This window comes from Archocentrus centrarchus, chromosome 6 (assembly GCF_007364275.1).
Source record: "Archocentrus centrarchus isolate MPI-CPG fArcCen1 chromosome 6, fArcCen1, whole genome shotgun sequence".
Taxonomy (NCBI): Eukaryota; Metazoa; Chordata; class Actinopteri; order Cichliformes; family Cichlidae; genus Archocentrus; species Archocentrus centrarchus.
In genome coordinates this window covers 34,121,020-34,142,765 of record NC_044351.1, presented here as the reverse complement: position 1 = coordinate 34,142,765, position 21,746 = coordinate 34,121,020, and the positions used below count along the sequence as shown (strand labels likewise).

General features: G+C 43.3%; 1 protein-coding gene across 2 annotated transcripts in view; it reads left to right on the top strand.

Annotated features, from left to right (window-relative positions):
• The window catches only part of spire2 (spire-type actin nucleation factor 2), a 34,067-nt gene extending 18,518 nt beyond the window's left edge, over window positions 1-15,549 (top strand). Inside the window, exons 7-16 of one of the 2 annotated variants that reach the window (XM_030731924.1) lie at window positions 1,545-1,662; window positions 3,773-3,939; window positions 6,154-6,376; window positions 10,044-10,171; window positions 10,423-10,560; window positions 10,631-10,698; window positions 11,758-11,785; window positions 12,738-12,835; window positions 14,700-15,115; window positions 15,468-15,549. In XM_030731924.1, the coding sequence (XP_030587784.1) occupies window positions 1,545-1,662; window positions 3,773-3,939; window positions 6,154-6,376; window positions 10,044-10,171; window positions 10,423-10,560; window positions 10,631-10,698; window positions 11,758-11,785; window positions 12,738-12,835; window positions 14,700-15,081 (1,350 nt within the window). In that variant the 3' untranslated portion in view covers window positions 15,082-15,115; window positions 15,468-15,549. Of the gene's footprint in view, window positions 1-1,544; window positions 1,663-3,772; window positions 3,940-6,153; window positions 6,377-10,043; window positions 10,172-10,422; window positions 10,561-10,630; window positions 10,699-11,757; window positions 11,786-12,737; window positions 12,836-14,699 lie in introns of both variants that reach the window. The other variant, XM_030731923.1, reaches the window with a different exon arrangement.
• The last annotated feature ends 6,197 nt before the right edge of the window (window positions 15,550-21,746 follow it).

Below are 21,746 nucleotides of genomic sequence, written 5' to 3'. Positions count from 1 at the left end.
GTTTCCTTCCTGCTCACTTCTGCAAAATCTTCAGTGTGGAGTGAAAAAAAAAAAAAATTCGATTTTAAGACTAGTTTAAATTTTAATGCAGGCTTGCCCAAACTCGGCTTCCGGCCCCGCCCCTACTTCCGGTCCGCGAATTGATGTTAAAAAATAACATACAATTTGGCCCTTTAAGTTACTTTTTTGACATTTCGCTTAACCCTCTTAATTGGAGGGGAAGGCGAAATGTCAAAAAAGTAACTTAAAGGGCCAAATTGTATGTTATTTTTTAACATCAATTCGCGGACCGGAAGTAGGGGCGGGGCCGGAAGCGGCCCGCGGGCCGAGTTTGAGCACCTCTGTTTTAAAGTGTTAACGATATAGAAAGCACTGTGTGTGGTATATGGCCCCGTGAACACACAAGTCCCAGAATAGGAGGGTTTTCTCTGGCTAATATGTGGCTAGTCCCCCCAGTCTCCCCCACTCCGTTGGCCTATCGGCTTGGCTGTAACCAGAGTTTAGATATGACTGAAGTCCAGATTTTTTCTCTTTATGCATCATGCTTAAATGTAAAGTGTATAAAATCCCACCACTAGATGTCAGTAGAGATCAGATTACGGTGGCCACCTTGGGACAAACGACTCTGTTCACCTGTAGTGAGCCAGGCTGACAGTCCACTGTTTACCTCAGCTGCCAATGTGCTGGATACCCATGTGAGAATATAATCAAACTCTTTATCAGAGAGAAAGTTGTGATTTTTTTAATTTTTTTTTTTAAGGACACTCGAGCTCAACGTTAGCTAGCATAATTTTAGCTTATAACCAGCTGTTCTTGTTGTTTAGCCGGCTGTTGTCAGCTGTCCTGAGGGTCGAACGTCTAATCTGCAGACAGTTGCGACCATATCGGGAATAAATAAACATGCATAAGCATGTTTGTTTGTGTGTGTGTGTGTGTGTGTGTGTGTGTGTGTGTGTGTGTGTGTGTGTGTGTGTGTGTTAGTCTTGACTTCAGTTCAAGAGATGAGGCTTGATGAGGGAGGGGAGAGCAGTGGAGGAGGAGAAAGACATAATGAGAGAGACCATGAAAGTATATATGTACACATATTAAATGGTCATGTATAGTTTGAAAGAACTATTTGTGATCTTCAAATTAAAAGTAACTTATATGGCGTAGTACGTGTGTGGCCGGTTGTCAAATTTCCTCAAATTTGTTTTTGAAGTAAAAACCGTGAAGTGTGACAATTTTTTGTGTTGTTTTTGAAAGAAAATCACTGAGTTTGTGTCATTCACCGCTGATATCATAGCACTGTGTTCTTATGTACATAGTAACACGTCTGGAGTTTTTTTTAATCAGTTTTTATTGTCTGAGTTTTGGTTTCAACACATTTAAAATTTGGGGTTGTTCGGTGGTTTTTAAGTTTCAGCATTTGGACACAAACTGCATAACTTGCACCATATAATCGAAATTTTGCTTTCAAAGTAAAAGAGATCTTTTGTTTGTTTATTTTTGTTTTTTTTTTAATTCTCACTGATGTGGATGTGACCTAATGGTTTCTCTGTTAGGTTTCAGAGCGCAGCCTCCCCCCTCCTCCCCCACAGCAGCAGTCCCTCCATGACCGGGTCCTGGCTGAGATCAAGCAGGAGAGGAAGCTCCGGCCCGTGGTGCCACCCAGCTCGAGACGTAAGGGAACGGTCTTTGAGCACGGGGGGGTAAATGGATAAACAGAGTAAAGACTGGTCATTAATCATTTTTAATTAGAGGCAGGTTAAAAATATGTATGTTTGCATTTAAAGATTGTGAACCGAGACTCCTGGTTCACAGGTACGCCTGATTCCTGCTGTTTGGATCGACTCGGTTTGAATCAGCTGGGAGAGTTTGGGCAGGGGTGGAGGGCTGATGATTTGGGCTTGTTTTACAGGACCTGGACACCACGCAGTCACTGAGTTGACCAAAGGACTCTAGAGTTAATTATGGGATTTCACAGGACTGCACAGGCAAATTAGGTTTTATAAAACGTAAAACTCGTGACTGAGCTCAGAAACTCAGCAGCAAAGTGTTTTCTGTGGTTTTAGAGCCAGTGAGCAGGTCTTTAAGATCTCTGCACATGCAGCCACAGGAGTCGCCCCCTGCTGGCCATCAGAAAGAATACATGTTTTACTATTTAGACCAGGAGGCTACAACCAGCTTTTAGAAATACTGCAATATTTTAGTAAGTAAAAGTACTAACAATACACTGCTAATACTCTTTAATGAGGATGTAAATATCATCAAGAGACTGTACGTGGAGGCCGGGTACTTGATTAGGTATCAATCACCTGATGTAGGAAAAATGGCAGCTGTGTCATAGCAGCACTAAAAATGGAAGAAATATTTTTACCCTGTAAGGTGTGATCATAAAGTTCTGTGACCCCCACTTATAAAAAAAAGCCCACACCCATGGCCTCCTTAGGCAGTGCTGCAACAAGCTGCTCCCATTGTTGGGAAGTTCTGCAGTTTGATCCTGGGCCTAAAGCCACCATTTTTATTCTAAGGATAATCACTCTGTCCTTCATATACTGTAAGTAGATTAAGTAATGAAAGTTCTTACAAATCCTCACTAATTTCACCCCTTTTTTTTTTTTTTTTTTTTAATGAAAGCCTTTCCTTACTTTAGCTTTCATCAGCATGTATTCGTTGATCTGATTGGCCAGTGGCTGCATGCAGTCGCCCTTCCAAAGGTGAATCGAGTTGCATTAAAATGATAAAATAATTGCATCAGAGCTCGTCTGTACATCCTGTGCTGCAGCCTTTGAGAGTCACAATGGTTCTTTTCTATTTCGAGCTGCAGTACACATGAAGGTCATCTCACATTTCATAAATATTGACCTGCTATTTTCAGATCAAGGTCAGCGCGTTTTAGCGTGCCGACTGTTGATGAAGTTGCAGAGAGTGACATCGGTCAGCGTGACTGCCGTGCTCTTTTTCTTTTTATTATCTTTTTATTTATCTTAAGAGTTTTTTCCTTCAGTAAGCCTCATATATGTGTGGGATTTGATGGTTAAAAAAAAAGAAAGCTTTGTGCTTTTAGACTCTCATTTACTGGAATTTGAATGTACACTGGGTACGATTTTTAAAAGCTGCATCTAAAGCCAAACCACAAAACACTGACTTTAGCAGCTTTTGGCTGATGCACACACTTTATATTATTATTATTTTCCTATCAGTTTTTACATATACCGCCTTAATTTGCCCAAATGTTTAAAGATTCGTGGGTTGACTGACTGTGGAAACCCACACCATGAAGCTCCCGGTGCAGCTTTGGTGCTGATGTTAATGCCAGAGGGAGTTTGGAGCTCCGCAGTCAGTCAGCAGTGTTGGTGATTTTCATTTTTTTTTTTTTTGTATGTGTCTCAGCTTTACGTAGTCTGTTGCTCATGGTTAGAAGTCGTGTCCTTTCCTTTGACTGTAATAATTCAAATGAATTAATCATAAAACATCCCTTCTCTGCATAAATCCTGCACTTCTCCTGAGCCGTCAGATTTCCTCACACAGCTTCCTATAATTTTCTAATTCATACCATAGTGGCACGAGAGGCAGAATATTAGGAACACTTGTAAATTTATCCCAGCCATGCACACCTCAACAAACACTGAAAATGGGAGCTTTGTGAGGAGTATGGAGGAGGGCTGAGCTGCTTTATTGGATTGCAGTAAATCGCACTGACGCCAAAACGGTACACAAGGCACACCTGAGAGTTGCTCCCTTCTGATCTCGGCACACCTGACGGCGTTTCCGGTTTCTCTTCCCTCAGCATTTGGCTCTCTGCCCTGCCTGGTTCAGACGTGTCCCTGCAATGTCAAATCCACTTCGTGCATCGACCTCTCCGTGTCGGAGCCCGGACCCCGGCCGCCGTCCCGCCCTCGCATCCTGCTCAAGGCCCCGACCCTGGCCGAGATGGAGGAGATGAACATATCCGAGGTGAGCCGGAACAGAAATGGAGGCACTGGGAGGTTCTTCTCTGTGGGCTGAGTGTTGTTTTTCCACATGCTCCGTTTCCCACTCTAAGTGGGTTAAGATTCCTCTCTGTGGAGGAAAGTGAAACAGTGACTGAGAAGAATCTCCGTTTCTTTTCCCCCCCTCTCGCTTGCTGTATTACATCAAACATTAAAACTCTCCCACACTGTAACACTTTAAATGTATCCTCATGGGTGCGGGTGGGGGCGGAGCTGCAGGTCAAAACTGACTCCTGCTTAATCCACAGGGAATGACGTGTTTTACCGTCTGCCTCCTCAGCCCCTTCTTTCATTTTCACATTCGTTATTATGCTGCGTGCTGCAGATGGTCAGCTTTTGGTTAGAAAATAATGGCACAGGTGTGCATCGTAATCTCTCATCTGCTTCTTTCTTTGCATCAAATGTTTTTGTGGAGGTTTAATGAGTCTCAAGCTTTTTAAACCTCCTCCTTGGTCCTGTACGGGACATCAGACAGTAAATATTCACTGTAGTATCTCACCTGCTGCAAACATGAAGCACGCTTGATGGAAATTAGAAATGGTTTCATCAAATCACTGTTTGTCCAGCAGAGGGCACTCCAGCTCCGTTGTTTTATCCCAGCGCAGTCTGCAGCAGATGTAGAAGAGTAGCATCACAGCTGAGCACCATCAGTGAGTTTCCCTTTTCAGTGTAACTCTAACATACTCGTGTAGAGCATCTGCAGATGTGTGAGAAGCTAAAGGGGATCAGGTCCACCTGTCCCCTTAGAGCAACATGGATGCAACGTGCTCACAGCTGAAACCAGTCATGGTCCATCTACAGTGAAGATGGATTCGGCAACATCACGACTTCTTTCTCACTTCAAATGTGAGCATTTTGTTTTCATGAGGTAAGAGAAGGGAAATCAGCGAGCAAACACGGTGCTTCCGTCCAGCTGGGTCAGTATGTGCCGTTATCCTGGGATTAATGGGTCTGTTCTGATGTGGTGTCTTCCACTCTTATCCACGGGGCACAAGTGCACCAGATCTTTACCAAGAACACCTGACTGATCTTGGGCAGGTGTGTCAGACGTCCTCGCCGACACCATAATCCAAGCACCAAATGCTGGAACATGTTTTGGAAGGATGGTGGTTCTCCTTCCTTTTGAGCTCCATAAACTTCTGGTGTCTCAGAATGAGTGGTTTTTTTTTTTGTTTTTTTTTTTTACTCCCCAGAAACTGGCATGAAAATTGGCCCCCAAAAATCCAGTCAGTCTCTTATATGGTCTGTAATCGACACTGAGACTCAGAAAGCAAAAATATGTGACTAAATCTCCTTAAATATGCTTACAAATTGCATTTTTAGTAACCTGGTGTCAGGCTTCAGGGGTTCAGCTCTCCTCACAGCTTACACGTCTTTCCACTGGGGGGGTAAATTCCCAGACCGGCCTGCATATGGGTGTTAAGTTTCTGTTTGACTGGCAAAAACTAATTTTCACTTCCTCCATTTTCACACAAAAGCTAAAAGTCACAGTGACCTGATGAAATGCAGGAGAATGAAAGGAGATCCTCCTGCTGTAGAAGAACAAGAACGTGAGTTTGCTGAAAAGCAGGAGGGGACTTCAGCTGTTACTGGAGGGGGGGGGGGGGGGGGGGGGGGGGGGGGGGGGGGGGGTCGATTCTCCTCCCGTATAGTATCGATCTGAGCTTAACAAACTGGGAAACTAAACCAAAGCTAATTTAATAACCTGCTCCTGTGGTGCAGCTATAAATCCTCCCAGTCTGTATGTTTGGCCCCTAATGGGGTCCTGACCCTTAGGTTGAGAAGCTTTGAGGAAGACTAAAAGCCTCATAACTGAATCAAATTGAATGTTCAAAGTTTTTTCGGAGTGGATCTCCCGCTGCTTTGTCCCAGCTGAGGTGGTTTAAGGTGAGATCGGTCAGATTCCTTCTTGGGTTTTTTTTTACAGGCACATTTCAAATTCAGCTTCCTAAAAATAGCAACCAAAAAAAAACCCCACACTGAGGTGTTAACATTCACCCCAGGATCCTCCAGGAAGAGCTGGAAAACACTGAGGATACACACCCATCTTAATGTGGGAAAAGCAGAAGAAAATGGAGGAGTGGAAGGAAAGGAAGAAGCTTAAATCGTTAGCTTCCTTTGGCCATCTTTTCTGACGTTCACTTTTTCTTCCCCACTCACCCTCCATCCTTCATCACAGGAGGAGGAGTCTCCAGATAACGGGGAGCTGAGGAGGACCGAGAGCACCCCCACTCCTCTGAAAAGGGATCGGTCCTTCTCAGAGCACGACCTGGCCGTGCTCCGCGGGGAGATGCTTCCTTCGCTGTCTGAGTCGGCCCGGCTGGGTGGGGCGGTCAAGCTGAGGGGCGAGAGGCCTCGATCCAGGACTCTGACCAGCGCGGGTCCTCCTCCTCATCACAGAGGTCAGATTATTGTGCTCGTACTCACATGTGTGCTCTTGTGTTTCTGTGTGGTCTGTTTTTTTTCTCCAAGTTACGCTTTCATCGGTTACACTCTGCACCCCAGGAAAAAAAAGGTAAAATAAAATTGAGTAGGCGCCTCTGATTTGACCTGTACTGAACATCCTGTAAGCATCACATTTACCACACCAGGATAAACCCTGAGGAGGTCACATCTTCAAACCTGTTTGATTAGTTTCTGAGCTGCTTTTAGCAAACACACAGGACTGAAAAGAAGCCGTAATCACAGCGTGTTCCTCATTCAGCCTGCGGTGAACGGCAGTGCTTCACAATCACCACCATTCAAGAGTTTCAGTCCCAACCAAAACATAATCAAACACACTTTCAGGGCTTAGAGTTTCCTGTTGATGGGGGACTCACAACATCAGCTGCTTTTTTTTCTGAGCCACCTGCGGCCGCAGTTCTAAGTCTCCTCCAACAGAGGGAGACAGGCTGCCAGTTTCAAGGCCATTCTAGGTGGGATTAAGATTACGGGCAGACTGCGGTTGATCGATATTCCCTGTGGTTCTCAACAGGTTTCTAAACTTGGCAAAAAGATCAGGTTCTGGGGTGTCTGCAGGAGATGCTCCTTTTTTCTTTTTTTTTATAAATCAGTCCACCAGGACGGGTGTGCACGTGGATCACCTTCATATTCTGCCCTCTAAACACCTACATTTAACCATTAACACCTCATGAATGTTGACACATAGAAATAAGGCTGCTGATTGGTTCTTCCAGTTGCATTGACCTCTGGGAGAGTCACCCCAGTTTCCCCCCAACCTGGGATATCATTTGATCAAGATAATATTTTGTGAATGTGATTTTCATTTCTGTTTTTTTGGCCCTCATTATGCCTCTGACTCATAAGAACACGTAGCTGTGACTGGCTGGCCAGTGTCCAGTGCACTCTGCAGGCCTGAGTGCAGTCACGTCCACTGCAGAGATTTTAGTCACTGAAGAGAAATGAAAATGTTTGGTCATCTGTGCTCAGTAAGATAATGAAAATGACTGATTCTAAAAATGTGTTAAGATGATTTAATGATACGTAATTGTTAAACTGAGGCGAAAAAGGACTCTGTGTATTCACACGGGTCAGGCTGCTGGGCTTTCCCGAATCCTGTGTTTCACCTTCTGGGAGCTCCACGCAGTCCGAGCCTCTCCTGTGAAAACTGCACCCAGGTTACATTGCAGCCACATCCAGTCTAAAGCTAAACACTTGTTTTGGGTCATATTTATTTATTTATTTAGATCAGTGGTTCCCAAAGTGTGGTCTGCTGCCCACCAGGGGGCCACAAAGGTACTGCAGGGGGGCCGCAGTAATAACAGAAATTCAGGAAAAACAGAAAAGTATGGATAGGTGTATATTTATATAAATGTATCTATTTAAATAAAAAGTGAATTCAGACTGGTAATAGGAGTGACATTACTCATTACTGTGACCTAAATTTACTGCTCTTGTATTGACGCTTGTGTCCCAGTGACAAGTGGGTCACATGTTAGCATTAGCACTTTACATATGACTGGGTAGTATTAGCATTTTATAGCCAAAAGCCTGAGTTTGTTTTTTGAAGGAAATCCATCACTTTCTCTTGTATTTTGATGAGCGTGAAGACTGGAATCTAGCCAGGAGAATTTCACAGGTCGGCGCTATCAGGGGGGTGTTTTTTTTTTTTTTTTTTCCCCCTGGTGGGCCACAGCACTTTTGACCCACCGATTTAGAGCATCAGTTATCATGAGGTATATAATATTATCTTAGTTTTAGTATCAAAATTGCACCATTTAATGATACAGAACAGAAAGCGTTGGTTCCCTGGATGTTCTATCTGTTTTCTGATAAAAAAAATTTAAAAAAAACATCAAAATGTGCGTTGTGACTAAATATTTAAGGGTCATATGATCATGTGGGATCGACGGCTCATCAAAACAAGTTATAGAAATTCTCCCACACTGAAAACACTTTTGAATCATCAGGAAACGGATAAATCATCCAGGGTACCAGTGCTTGTTTCTGTTGCTCTTCATCACTGATGTTACATCATTGAAAGTGTGATTATATCCCATGATACTGATGCTCAAATGAAAAAAGTAATAATTTTGAACAAAAACATTTTGGCTTTCAGAGGTGACGTTTCGAGTGGGTATAAAATCTGACTGCAGGTTTTAAATGTGTTTTTCTGTGTGGCTCCAAAATGCAGAAAAAAATAGTTTCATAGAAGGTGCCAAAGTTTGACCCCAATGTACTTTTAGGCCTTCAGCCCAGAAACTATTCATAATATAGAGGTAAAATTTTGCACATCTACACAGATCTGTTGTATGATGTTAGTTTGGGCGGTGCAGCCGGCTGCAGCAGGTTAATGAGCATCCAGGCTGCAGCTCTCCTGATGCCTTTCATGTTTCTCCATCATTGTTTTTGCTCCCAGTTTTACTACTTTTATCCTCGTGTGAGGACAAATCGTTGAAGGAAATAACGAATGCCTCTAAACTGACATCAGACCCAACCAACTGAGTGCTCTTTGGTAACCGCTGGACCGATGATCTAAGTCCAAACCGGCTTTTTAAAGTTTCCACCTCTCCTGCCTCCAGGCCTGGAAGGAAAGCAGCTCTGAATACAAACTCAAGATGAAACCCAGCAGCTACTTATTACTGTTTCTGCTAAAACCTGAAACTCAAGAAAGAGAATGTTTATTTGATTTCCAACCCTCGGGATAATGAAATGATTTAATGGTTAGGGAGACATTATGTCACCACTTCTTCCACCGTTACCTCACCGAAGAGCTGCGTGCGGTGCAGTCTTCTCCGACAGCGGGTTGACGCGGATTCAGGTCGGCCGTGAAGCTGCTCGGAGACTCGTGATGGGTTGTAATCAAATCTAAAGATGTGCTGATAAAGTCTGATTGGGTGAAGGAGGGTAGAAGCTAATGGGTTTGAATTGTGTGCTGCGTGAAAGCCCCGGGAAGGATGTTATGTGTTTGATAGCTATGATTCATGCATTAGCAGCCTTTGGTGTCCATATCCAGAGGTAATTGTTTGAAAACTGATCCTGACTTTAATCCACTCTGCAAAGCTGCCCACAGTGCTGATGTGCCATAAACGTTACACTCGGCTGGATAACAGCAGGATTTTTTTATTATGCAGTGCACTGCTCCGCCAGTAGAGGGCTCTCCGGCCTTAACCGTGTCAGTGAGGGGAGGTGAGCCTGTAAGCCAGCTGATCCAAATTATATGCGCTGCTGATGTTTACTGGCCTGGTCCAGCCCTCCCCTCGCCCTGTTTACTTTCCATTAGAGACAAATTGACACCTTCCATTTGCAGGATCGAAGAGGCACCCGGTTTGAACTGTGTGAGGGCTGCTGTGTTAAAAGCAGACCTCTCTCTGCGATCTGAGTTACAGATGTAGCAGCATGGGCCGAATCACTCCACTGAAATCTGATTAATAATAGATGATGGCGTTCCAGTCGGATCAGCGAATGCTCTGAAGGCCTGAGAGCTGAGCCGGGCCTGAATGAAAGAGGCTGATGTGTAATTCATGGATTCGTCAGACCGCGACTTGTGGCTCTCTCTCATTCACATTCAACTGTCCTTAACTCATTATTCCCTCTCTGTGTGGCTTTTCATCCATCTCCACGTGCCAGCCTCCTTCCCGGTTCAGGGCTGGGTGCCGCCCTCTCCGGCCCGCCTGTCCCTGAGCTCGGTCGACGAGACTACAGAGGGATCCGAGGCCACGTCTGACTCCAGAGCTGGAGACGAGCACCAGTGGATGGTGAGATCACATCGCTGCAGAGGCAGAGATGGTCTTCCGCTTCATGTGACATCACTAGAAAAATATTCACCTGTTATTGAGCCCTCAGTCAAACTAAGTTTCATGAGATGGTTTAAGTTGTTGTGGTTCTACTGGAGGCCTCTTCCTGTTAAAAGGGAGTTTTTCCTCTCCACCATCACCAAGCGCTTACATGTTAGGGATTGTCAGATTTTTTGGGGTTGCAGGCCTCTTTACTACTTTCTTCTGTTCAGGATGAGTTCAGCCACCCTGTGGAGAGTCTTGCCTTAACCGTGGACGAGGTCATCAACGTGCGGCGAGTGCTGGTCAAAGCGGAGATGGAGAAGTTTCTCCAGAGCAAAGAGCTCTACAATAACCTGAAGCGGGGGAAGGTAACGAGCAGAGCTGCCCTCAGCGCGGTCTTTCTTCGTGCTGTCAGTAACTGTGAGTCTGTTTTGTCAGGTTTGCTGCTGCTGCAGAGTGAAATTCCCCCTCTTCTCATGGCCGTCTACCTGCTTACTGTGCAAAAGGTATCGAGGAAGTCTTTGGTTCTCCTGCCGTGTTTAAAACTTCTGAGTTATAAGTGAAACACGAGTGTCCTCAAATCAATACCCAGGCATATTTTTTTGTATTTGATTCATTCAGATACTTTCTGCCAGTCTCATTTAACAACAGGAGGCCTATATGCTGCCAAAATTCTTTATTCAACTTTAGACCATATATGCACCTTATCTGATTAGTGGTTAGCACTGTTGCCTCACAGCGTGAAGGTCCTGGGTTTGAATCCGATAGATGATCGGGGCCGTTCTCTTCGGGTACTCCAGCTTCCTCCCAAAGATGCGTGTTAGGTTAACTGGTGACTCTAAACTGAAGAGGTGTGAATGTGTCAGCCCTATCCAGGGTGCACCCTGCTTCTCTCTCCATGACAGCTGGGACCGACTCCTGGAGAAGCAGGAAGAAAAAGGATGGGTAGTTTTTTTTGTGTTTCAGTACTTTTGATCCACTGCTCCTAAAGTAAAGTTGATACAAACTCTCCATTTCAAATGAAAAGTTTCAGTCTACAGCTGTTACCTTCACCCTCTGAACCAATCAAACGTGAGCTTTGGGTGGTGAAGTTTTAGGGAAGTTCAGACAGCTTCAGCACGCTGATTGGCCTACAAATATTTTACACAAAGATCCACGGAGAAGTCAAATTATCTCAATTTAAAACAGTCTACAGTTGATCTTATAACCTAAAGGATCCTACATATCCTGTGCTCGACCCCAGCTGAGATTATTCAATAATCACTACTGAATTCAAAGGTAAGGCTGTACAAGCACAGTTATGAAGAGGGTTCTTCTTCCATGATGCAGGGAGAACATGTCAGGAACCAGGAACCCTGCTGTGAGGTGACAGTGCTGCACCACCAGATGTTTCTATTATTATAATAATGACATAGTTGAAATACCTGCTGTGAGAACAGATTTTAACCATTTTATAGAGCTCCAATAGGAAAACCAGAGGAGCCCAGACCCTCTCACGCTGAATGAGTGTGGAGGAGAGTGCAGACGTACGTGCTGCAGTAGTAACATCTTTGTTTTCCTCACAGATCTGTTTGTGGCTCCTGCAGTGCAAAGGTAAGTGTGTCTCTGAATGTGACTTTGTACTCGGCCTCTTTGTGTCATTATTTTTACTGTATTGGCATTTTATAATTTTCTGTTCTTACATCTCATGACATTTATCAGCAGGTCTGTTTAATAAAAATATATAAAGTTTTGCTTTGAATTCCTAAATTGAATAAAGTTCCTACAAAAAAAATCAAACATCGTAAATAACAGTAAAATAATATGGTAGCTATCGCTCTGGTGTGAGGACGCTGGTGTCTGTTTGAGTTAAGTTGGCACCACTCTCGTCCCTTTAAGTCGGCTTTCTTCTGATTGGCTGATCTTCATAAACAGAAGGCTTTGAACAGCAGGTGGGTGGAGCTTCTGTGCTCACAGCCAGAGCTGTGCGTCTCAGGTGACAATCACATAAATCACAAATGTAAAATTTAATTTTAGTTTTAGAATCAGTGAAAAATGAGAAAAAAAAAATGCAAATGATTTTGAAAGTAACGCATATTTAAATCTGTACAGTTTGATGAGGATTAACGTGTTCTTAGTGAGGCTGCTGAGCTGCTGGGGTTAAAGGGGTTAAATGGGATTTAATGGGATTTTATTAACTCATCATTTCAGTCTGGTTGCCGTTTCTGTTGACTTCACTTCTTCTGTTCTTTTGCTGGTTGTGCTTTGTTGCCTCAGTCACCGGGCCGTGTTGGATGTGTGGTTCTGTGCGCCGTAGGTTTGGGTTTTGTGTGATGTGTGTGTGGTGCTGTAGCTAATTTGTGTTTTTGTTTTTTAATAATTGTGGTTAGTTTTTATTGTAACGTGCATTTGTTCACTGTTGCTCTGTGACTGTGTGGCTTTAATGTTTGTGTGTTTGAACCTCTAGAAATCCTTGTAATGTGAAAGTAACACCCCCACACACACACACACACAGAGTCCCTCTGTGCTCTTTCCTCTGCCTGATTCTTTTCCCTCTGTGCTCCAGATGAAGATTCCCTCAAAGAAGATGGCCCACATTCCTGTGTACACTGTGGGCTTTCACAGCACTCCAAAGAGCCATGGACACAAAAGCCAAGTCTATAAGTGAGTCTGTGTTTGTCTATGGAAGCTGAGCCTGTTGTTGAGCCTCAACCTCTGCCAGGCTTTATTTAATTTAAGTGTTGCATCATTTTATTTTTTCTAAGTTCAAACTCTCTAAAATCTTAAATGTTGATCCAAAGTGTGATGGATGCAAACTGGCTTTGGGCTCTTTGGCTCTCCTCACTGGCAGTGTCCTGATCTGTTTGAGCTCAGTCTTCAAAACATGATCAGATATTTTGGAAATGCCATTTCACGCAGACCCACTGACGGCCATATTCTGTATGTTTAGGGAGAACAGCAGGAAGTCCTCAGGAACGAAGCTCTGTTACTCCTTTGTTAGCACAGAGGCCGATCCTCCTGAGAGAAAACCACAAACCTAATAATGCTTAGCAGGTTTATAGTTTTCTCTCAGAACCTCACAGAACTCATTGCACCCAGGCACCGGGTGCTGCCCCTCTGCAGGCTCCGGGATGTTGGCCAATCAGAGGAAAGAGCCCTGTTTTCATACCGATTCTCAAATGAGGGGCTTTTTTTTTTTTTTTTTTTTAATCTGAATTATGCAAAGGTGCTGTAGCGGAAAATGAAGGAGCTGGAAATGAGCAGAAAGCTCCTCTTTAATATGGTTACATTCTTACTTTATCATGTTACCAATTAGCTAAGCAGCTTTTGTTATACAGGTTAGAGCTAAAGTGCTTTGTGCTGCATAGACGACACACTGATGAAGTTCACGCTTCATCCCTGTACTCCTAACTGCTGCTTACTGGGCTGCACACCTATGAAGGCCACACAGAAAACACCTCTGCCTTTCTGTGTTTCCAAACCTGAGGCTGACTTGATGTTTGGACTCCAAATACTCACCAGTTTCCTTGGTGTTGTCAGCCAGTAACTTCACAGGTTCAGTCCCAGGACCGCGTAGAGACTGGAAAACAGGTCAGATCTATTTAAGTCTGCCTCTAACTCAAGCCAATGACTGCTAACCTTCTCAAGCCTAAGCAGCATCAGCCTCTGTGCTTACCTCAACCAATCGCAGATTGCCTACTCAATCCAATCACCAACTTCCACCTACCTCCCCCACCCTCACCCTCTCCAGTTATGTAATCGGTGCAGCGCCTCTTCCAGGGCCTCTAAGCAGCCATTATGTAATAATTACCCAGCTGTCATCAGAATCCTCGCTGCTTTTGGCCCCATGAAGACAGACATGGAAGAAGAGAGAGTGGACAGAGAGCTGATGGAGGAGAGCGGGGCTGCTGGCGTGGTGCTGTGCTGATCTGCTGTGTAACACCTGTCATCAGGACCCGACTGTGCAGCTCGGTGCACAGAAACCGTTTTATAACAGCAAATGTTATTTCAATCAGAGACGCTGACCTTAATCTCCTCGTTAGTGACTGTGACGCTCCCACGCCACCGCTGTGTTTATGTTTCAGCCACTTTGGATAAGCTCAGAAACATCAAGTGTAGCTTCATCTTTCCAGATGTTCGGCTGATTTACCGACAGCCGTTGTGTGTCTGTGTGTGTCTTTGGTTTTTGCTGCCATAAAAAACTAAACAAGTATAAAAAAAATAAGAAAATAAGAGATGAGAAAGAAATTAGTGGCTTTTTATGATGCAACAGTTTTTCTGAAGAAGAAAAAGTACGGAGGTTAATCTGTGTCGCTTTCCCACAGTGTGGCAGCCCAAACATTTATTAAATAAAACCATGAAAATGTATTTTTGTCATCAATAACTCTGTTGGTAGGTGGCATTAATCAGTCATTCTGAGAGCTGATTGGATGTGTGGGTAAATCCATGGATTCATTAGATTTGTAATGAGGTTTCTTTGAGGGCCTCCACAGCGTTAACCTTTCCGCTCCTTCCTGTGCGTCTGCAGGTCCCTGCGCAGTTTATCCCGCCGCTCGGTGGAGGAGGAGTTCCCCCACCTGTACGCTCACGGCTGCACGCTGCGCGACATCTGCGCCGAATGCACCAAATTCGTCGCCGATGTCATTTCCTCCAGCCGCCGGAGCCTGGACATCCTCAACAATACTCCCAAGAGGGAGGCCAAAGCTGCTGCTGCTGCTGCCGCCGCCGCTGCTCAGAGACCACAGCTGCAACGCCAGTCCCAAGTCGAGGCGTTCCCTCAACCAAACTCTCACCCCCAGTGTCACCCTCCACCTTTCCCACAGCCACAGCGTCACCCTCAGCTCCCTCCCCGCTCCCACCTTCAAGAGCAGCTCCACCGCGCCGAGACGATCCACAATGCAAGCCAATGAGCAGACTGATGGACACTGTGCACACTTTCACAAAGTAGGGTTCTAGTGGGTTCACGCACAGCAGTAGCGACTCAAAGAGCCATGTGATTGGCTCTGATAAATATTAATGAGAACACATGATCCAGTGAGGTGCTTTAAAGTTCTTTAAATATTACTGGGTTGAATGGTTATGCTATGATTATATAAAGCTAAAAAAATTCTTCTGGAGCTGGAACCCTTTTTAGTAGGAAACTAGCACCTCCAACCCACCACCGCCTCATCCGTCATACAGCTGCATTATCTTCCATATCTTACCCACAACACACACACACACACACACACATGCACAGAGCTCTTGACCGTTTAAGGTTTGAGTGAGAATCTCTCTGTTTCTGCCTTATCTACAGCACTACAAGACTCTGACGCTCACAGCTGCTTACTGAGGAGAGGGCAGATCAGGAGAGGACTGGGGGGGGAGAGGAGGGGGGGTGCTGACAGAGGGTGGAGGTGGGGTTGAAAGCTGTGCAGCATAGAGTCAACATTATCATTTTAGTGCCCTGTGGTTGCCTTGTTTATGTCTTGAATGTAACTTAGAGAAACTGAATTGTAAAATTAAAAGCTTGTATACAGCGTTTATGTAGAGTCATCCAAAAAGTCCCCGGTCCAGCTGGATGAGGTTTCGATGGCGGCGACACTGTGAATGTAACGGGGTGAAGCTGCAGGCTGCACCTTTTAACCAACGCGGCGTGATGATGCTGGTGTGAGACTCCGCCCCTCTTCACTCCCCATGGACGCTTGTAATCTGCTCCGGTTTTGTAAACACTATGAAAACCTCAGCTGCAATAAAATCTAACGACAAACACGAGCAGCGCTGCGTCTCGGGTTTTTCTGTTTGACGTGTTGAGTGAACGTAATCTGGTGCTTCATATTTCAGAGGAAAAGTCAGTTTGTACTGGGAACAGGTCTTATTCTTGAAGGGTTAGTGGATAAAACACCTTGTTGGTGCATGATACGTACTTCTAAATCTGTGGAGCAGCTGTAGTGCATATAAGAAATAAGCAGGCAGGTAGTGATTGAGTGTTTCTCTACAAATTAGAGGAAAATCCTGACTAAGTGAGGGGGAATACAGATCCATACATCTTATCCTTTTCAGGGCCACAGGGAGGCTGGAGCCTGTCCCAGCCGTCATAGGGTCAGGTCACCAGCCTGTTGCAGGGCCAACACACCTATTCACACCTATGGGTGATTTAGAATCACCAGTTAACCTAACCCCACTAACTGCATGTCTTCGGACTGGAGGAGAAAACCCACGCAGACACGTGGAGAACATGCAAACGCCACACAGAAAGGCGCCGGCCAAGGTAGATTCAAACCCAGGCCTTACTGTGAGCACAGAGCTAACCACCGTGCTGCACTTACACACACAGCCAAACATAAATACTGAGTCCCGGGTACTCGAAGTAGGAAAACTGTCCTGGAGAATCATGTTTCTTTGCACCACTCATGGAGGACTACATCATCCTTCTGTCTGTAAATGCAGCCAAACACAGTCAGTGTGAACAGCCACTTAGGATTTATTAGGTACATCGTGCTGTAACAGATGAAACCAGCACCAAGAAATTTAACAGGAGCCCTGTTCAATGTAACAAAAATGCCTGACTGAGAAATGAACATGTGCAAGTTTATTTAAAACACACACATAAATATATCACAGAGATTATATTCAAATGTGAGCTTCAGGTCATATCACCTGACTTCACTGTCAGATGAGCACAGCCAGAGAAAGTGGAGGGAAAAAAAAAAACTCTTCTGACCTGCACAGAAAATGTTCCTCCAGAGGTAACATGAGGAACCCCAAAAGGTTCCTCGAAGATCTTTTGTTTCTAAATGTGTAGGAATAAATCTGCAGTCTGTTATTTCTCAACATTTACAGGACAAAAGTCACTGCTATTTCACTATACTATATTTGCAGTGTGTTTCCTGTATTTAATCATTAAGTATTGTTACTGTTACTACCACTAATAATAATCCATACATATATTTTCTTTACTGCTTTTTCAGTTCAGGGCTGCAGGGGACTCGTATTCACAACCATGACCAGTGAAGTCCTCTCAGAATTTACTTTAACAGCAGAAACTTTTTTTAAAAAACAGTTTCTTACTGTAATTTTAAATTCCACGGGGCTATTACTGTAGCAAAACTATTTGTGTGTGCATAACTTAGTCTGCATGTGTGTGATCTGTGTGATTTGTGTGTGTGTGTGTATCCAGATTCGTGTCAGATTTGTAAATGTGTAAATAAATCTGCAGCGTGCGTAGATATTAGTCCTAATAAAGTTAATTTTTGAAACTTTGCTGATAACACATGCATACTTTAGTAGTTTCTGAATGTCAGACTCTTATTATTAATAATTTTACATGAGTAAATAAATTGTGCAGTTAGCACTGACAGAGGTCACAGACTGCTGCAGAGAAGCATCGCTCTGTGTTTACTGTGACTGGGCTTTGGAGACAGAGGCATTCATACACAAAGTACTCACTTTATCACTAAGCAGAATTCCTTTAGTGATAAAGCTTTGAGTACTCTGACCATTCTTACATCAGTCATATCCTGCTCTGCCTCTACACTCTGAATATGCATTAAATTCTGGTAATTAGAGGGAGTTCCAGGTAGGCTGCACATGTTTAATTTATCATTATTATTATTGCCATTGGTGCTTTTGCAGCTGTATGATGACCCAGAGGTGTTCGGGCTCAAAGTGACTTCAAATGATCTTCAGTATGATGGAGGAGTTTGCTGGTGAACCATGAGCTGAGTAATCACAGCTGTTCCAGTTACAGATGGCATTTTATTTTATACACAGCTCCAGTATGAGCTGCTGCTGACAGTTACTAAGCAGACAAACAGGTGAATCCAGTGATCTGTCCATCGGAGCCAGCCACAGCGCAGACACTGCTGCCAGCAGACTAATGTGACGCTGAAAGACTGAGTAATACATCACCTGGTGGTGCATACTGAGCATGAGAGAAATCCTGTGAGCCTGAGCTCAGGGTGAATGAACCCTCGGTTGATCTCTGCAGGGATCTGCATAGAACAGCTGAGTGACTTGTTAGTGCCGACTTGTGTGTATTTTCAGTGATTCAAGCAAAACTTTCCAACCATTAATATCTACACACACTTGCAGATTTAGTTACACATTTACAAATCTGATCATAGACACGGCTCTGAATACGCACACACAGATCGCAATACACACGGATTGAGTTACACACACACAAATAGTTTTGCTACAATAGCAGCCCCATAGAATTACAGCATATTGCTAGAAATAAACCTGCAGTACTGTATATTTACAGTATGTATCCTGCATTTAAACAAAGAATATTACTGTGATACTGCTTATAGTAAGATCAACAATAATATATCCATTCATTTACTTAATCTCTTATCCACTTCAATCCATCCACATCCACACCATGAATGTTTTGGGACTGTGAGAAGAAATCCACACTGATGCAGGAAGAGCGTGGACTCCGCACAGAAAGGTCAGCAGATCTGATCCAGGAACAGTCTTCTTGTTGTTGTTGACAGAGTCTGGTTGGCAGATGTGCTGCAAAGTTAAAATCAGCAACAAATAAATGCAAGCTGCAAAAAAGGTTTTTTCAAGAGAAAAAAAAACTCTTATTATGGCAGTTAGTTTTCCAATTTTTCCCTCTCTTTTCTTTCCCATGATGCTCAGCGGTTTACAGTACATACCTGTAAATACTGGCATTATCTTAAAGTCCTGTAAACCGGACCTCTTTTCTCTCAAACTGCGTTGCATTTGTCAGCGTGACGATGTGAATGAAGATCAGAGAGTTACAGCGCAGCATGTGAGTCTGATTTTCTGTCAGATGTCATGAGGAAAAGCTGGAAGTGTGACAGAAGAATGAAGGGGTAATGGATGGCAGGAGAGTCAGTTTGACACTGTTTCAGCAGGAAAAGTAACTAATGTGATGTGGCCATTTAGTCCTATGTAGGACAGGTATGAGTAAACAGTGCTGAACATGTCAACAGTGTCCTGCTTTGGTGGGCCATGTAAGGAAAAACAGATGGACAGTGTAGTGTGTGCTCAGACTGAGCAAGAACAGTCGCTCCTTTACAGAGATGTGGAAAAACTGATCAAATCAGCTGAGTCATCCTTAAACAAGCGGGCAACTAAATGTGTGGCATGCTTCCTGAGGTCAGTACACACCTGAACCTCACCATTATAACTGACTCAATTTTAATTAAAAATTATCTTTTTATTATTATTATTAATCTAACCTCTGAATAACAGCCAGTGACCTCATAATCTTCTAATTTATAATCAAATGAATCAAAAACATCTGATCAGAGAAACTGGATAAGTTGCAATATCGAGAAAATCTCTATAATTTTCAAGCATTAAGAATCCTATTATACTGCCAAGAAATCGCTCATCTCCCTCAGGCCAGAGGAAGGAAGGAAGGAAGGAAGGAAGGAAGGAAGGATTTATCGTAGTGTGATCACAAGCAAAAAAGATGTTAGAAAAACAACAACAAGAGACATTTCAGGTGATGGAACATGCTATAATAATAAAAATAAATACATTTATCAAACTTTGATTTATTTTATTAATTGCTGTTGGGGCTTTTATAGCTTAATTAACTTTTTGCTTCCTCTGTAGTTACTGCTGTCTGGCTCTGTGAGGTAGTACTGGGAATATGAAAGTGTACATTAGGCAGCAGGATCCATTAATAGAGTCACCGCAGTGAGTGAACTTAAGAAGGCTTTGTCCCCACTACTCAGTGGATCCATAATGGCTTTATGGACTCCATGCCTCTGTCATCATGAATAAATCATCTACAGGTCTGCGTGTGTATTGGCTCCCTGTCATCCGCTCTGACAAGCTGCTTTATGGGGACTGAAAGAGGAAGGTGGGTGATTATATTTTCAGAATAAAAGCATTGAAATGCATGCGATCACCTAATGAGCGCTCTGGGTTCCGGGACACCTGTATCCCTGTCTTATCACAACAAGAGTTTTACATGCTGTTTCTTCAATGTCTTAAATTTAATTTATTTATACTATTCATGCAATTGATTTAAATATTTTTATCTTTCGTAGTCACTCCAAACATCCCCCCACATTTAATCTCACTGCACTTCAATTTCTGTTACATAAACTGGCAAAATGATACATAAAAAGCTGCTTTCAGCACTGACATGTACAATTAAGTGAAAACATCAACAATATTGTCATTATTTTTAGTGTTCATTTTAGATGTACAGTAATTGATCCAAAACACTTTGGCTCAGCTCACAGCTAAATTTCACCTATCATAGCTTTAAAATTCAGATTTGGTGAATTTGGCAGCCTCCAGGATCATCACTTTTCCTCCTACTAGTTTTCTTTATAGAAAGACTAGTGTCATAGTTGGCAATGCAGCAGGCAGGATGTGGACCCAGATGCAGGACACTTAAGTAAAGTTAAAACAGCTTTACTGCTGGAACTCACAAAATCCAAGGAAAGCTCAGCATGAGTAAATGAGCCAACAGATTCTCAGGGAAACACACTACCTAGGAGGGAGGACACAGCAAGGTGCTGAGGAAAACTGAGGGCTTAAATACACCCATAGTTAAATAGGGAGAGAGGACACAGCCGGAGAAGGGGAAGCAAAACTACACATGACACACACAAGAGAAGAAACAAAACAAAACAGGAAAACCAGGAATTAGATACAAATAAACTATAACTGAGAACATGATCCAGAAAACTAAAAGCCTGAGAATGTAAATATAAAGAAACCAACCTGGAAATCTCATTGAAAGTATACCAAACTCATAACGGCAAAAAACAATAAACTAAGAATCAAACAATGATTTACACAATAGAAATCGAAGCCCATAAAAAAAGGGGGTCACAGACACAGAACTAGAGTGTGAACTCTCTGTCATAGACTTTCACATAAGTGAAAACTTTGTATCATATCATATCTATCTATAAAAGTGACAAGCTTAACTATGTCATTCTCTTTTTTGGTAAAAGGATTTATTATTGAAATCAAAATCAAATAAAATGTAATAAATAAAATTTAATTTTGTAAACTTAAAATCCTGAGTTGAAATGAAATATTTTGACTTCCTCAGTCAAAATTATGATTTGACTGTGACGTTAAGGGATGGATATTTTTCAAGCATGCAGAGCTGCCTGCTGTGTTGATTTGGAGCAGCTGAAATAAGCTTTGTAAATAATTTGGACTTTTTATTGTTGCAAATTTGTATCTGAACAAACTGCAAAACCTCTGGAACAACATCCACGTTTGGAGAAAACTAAACTCAGTACATCAGCACAAACACCTCCCACCAACTATCAGTCAAGGGCTGATGATTTGGGCTTGTTCTGCGGCCACAGGACCCGGGCGTCTTGCAGTTGTTGAGTTGACCGTGATATCCTCTGTATACCGAAGTATGAGAGTCAAATGTGAGCCTCAAAGGCCCAAATTGGGTCATGCAACAGGACAATGACCCCAAACACAGCAGCAAATCTGCAGATTGGCTGAAAAAGAAGAGCGGGCCAAACTCTTCTACAGTGATGTGAGAGACTGATGAAGTCATACAGAAAATGATGACTTCAAGTTATTGCTGCTGAAGGTGGGGCTTCGGCTGGGTTTTATTTTGAAAGGG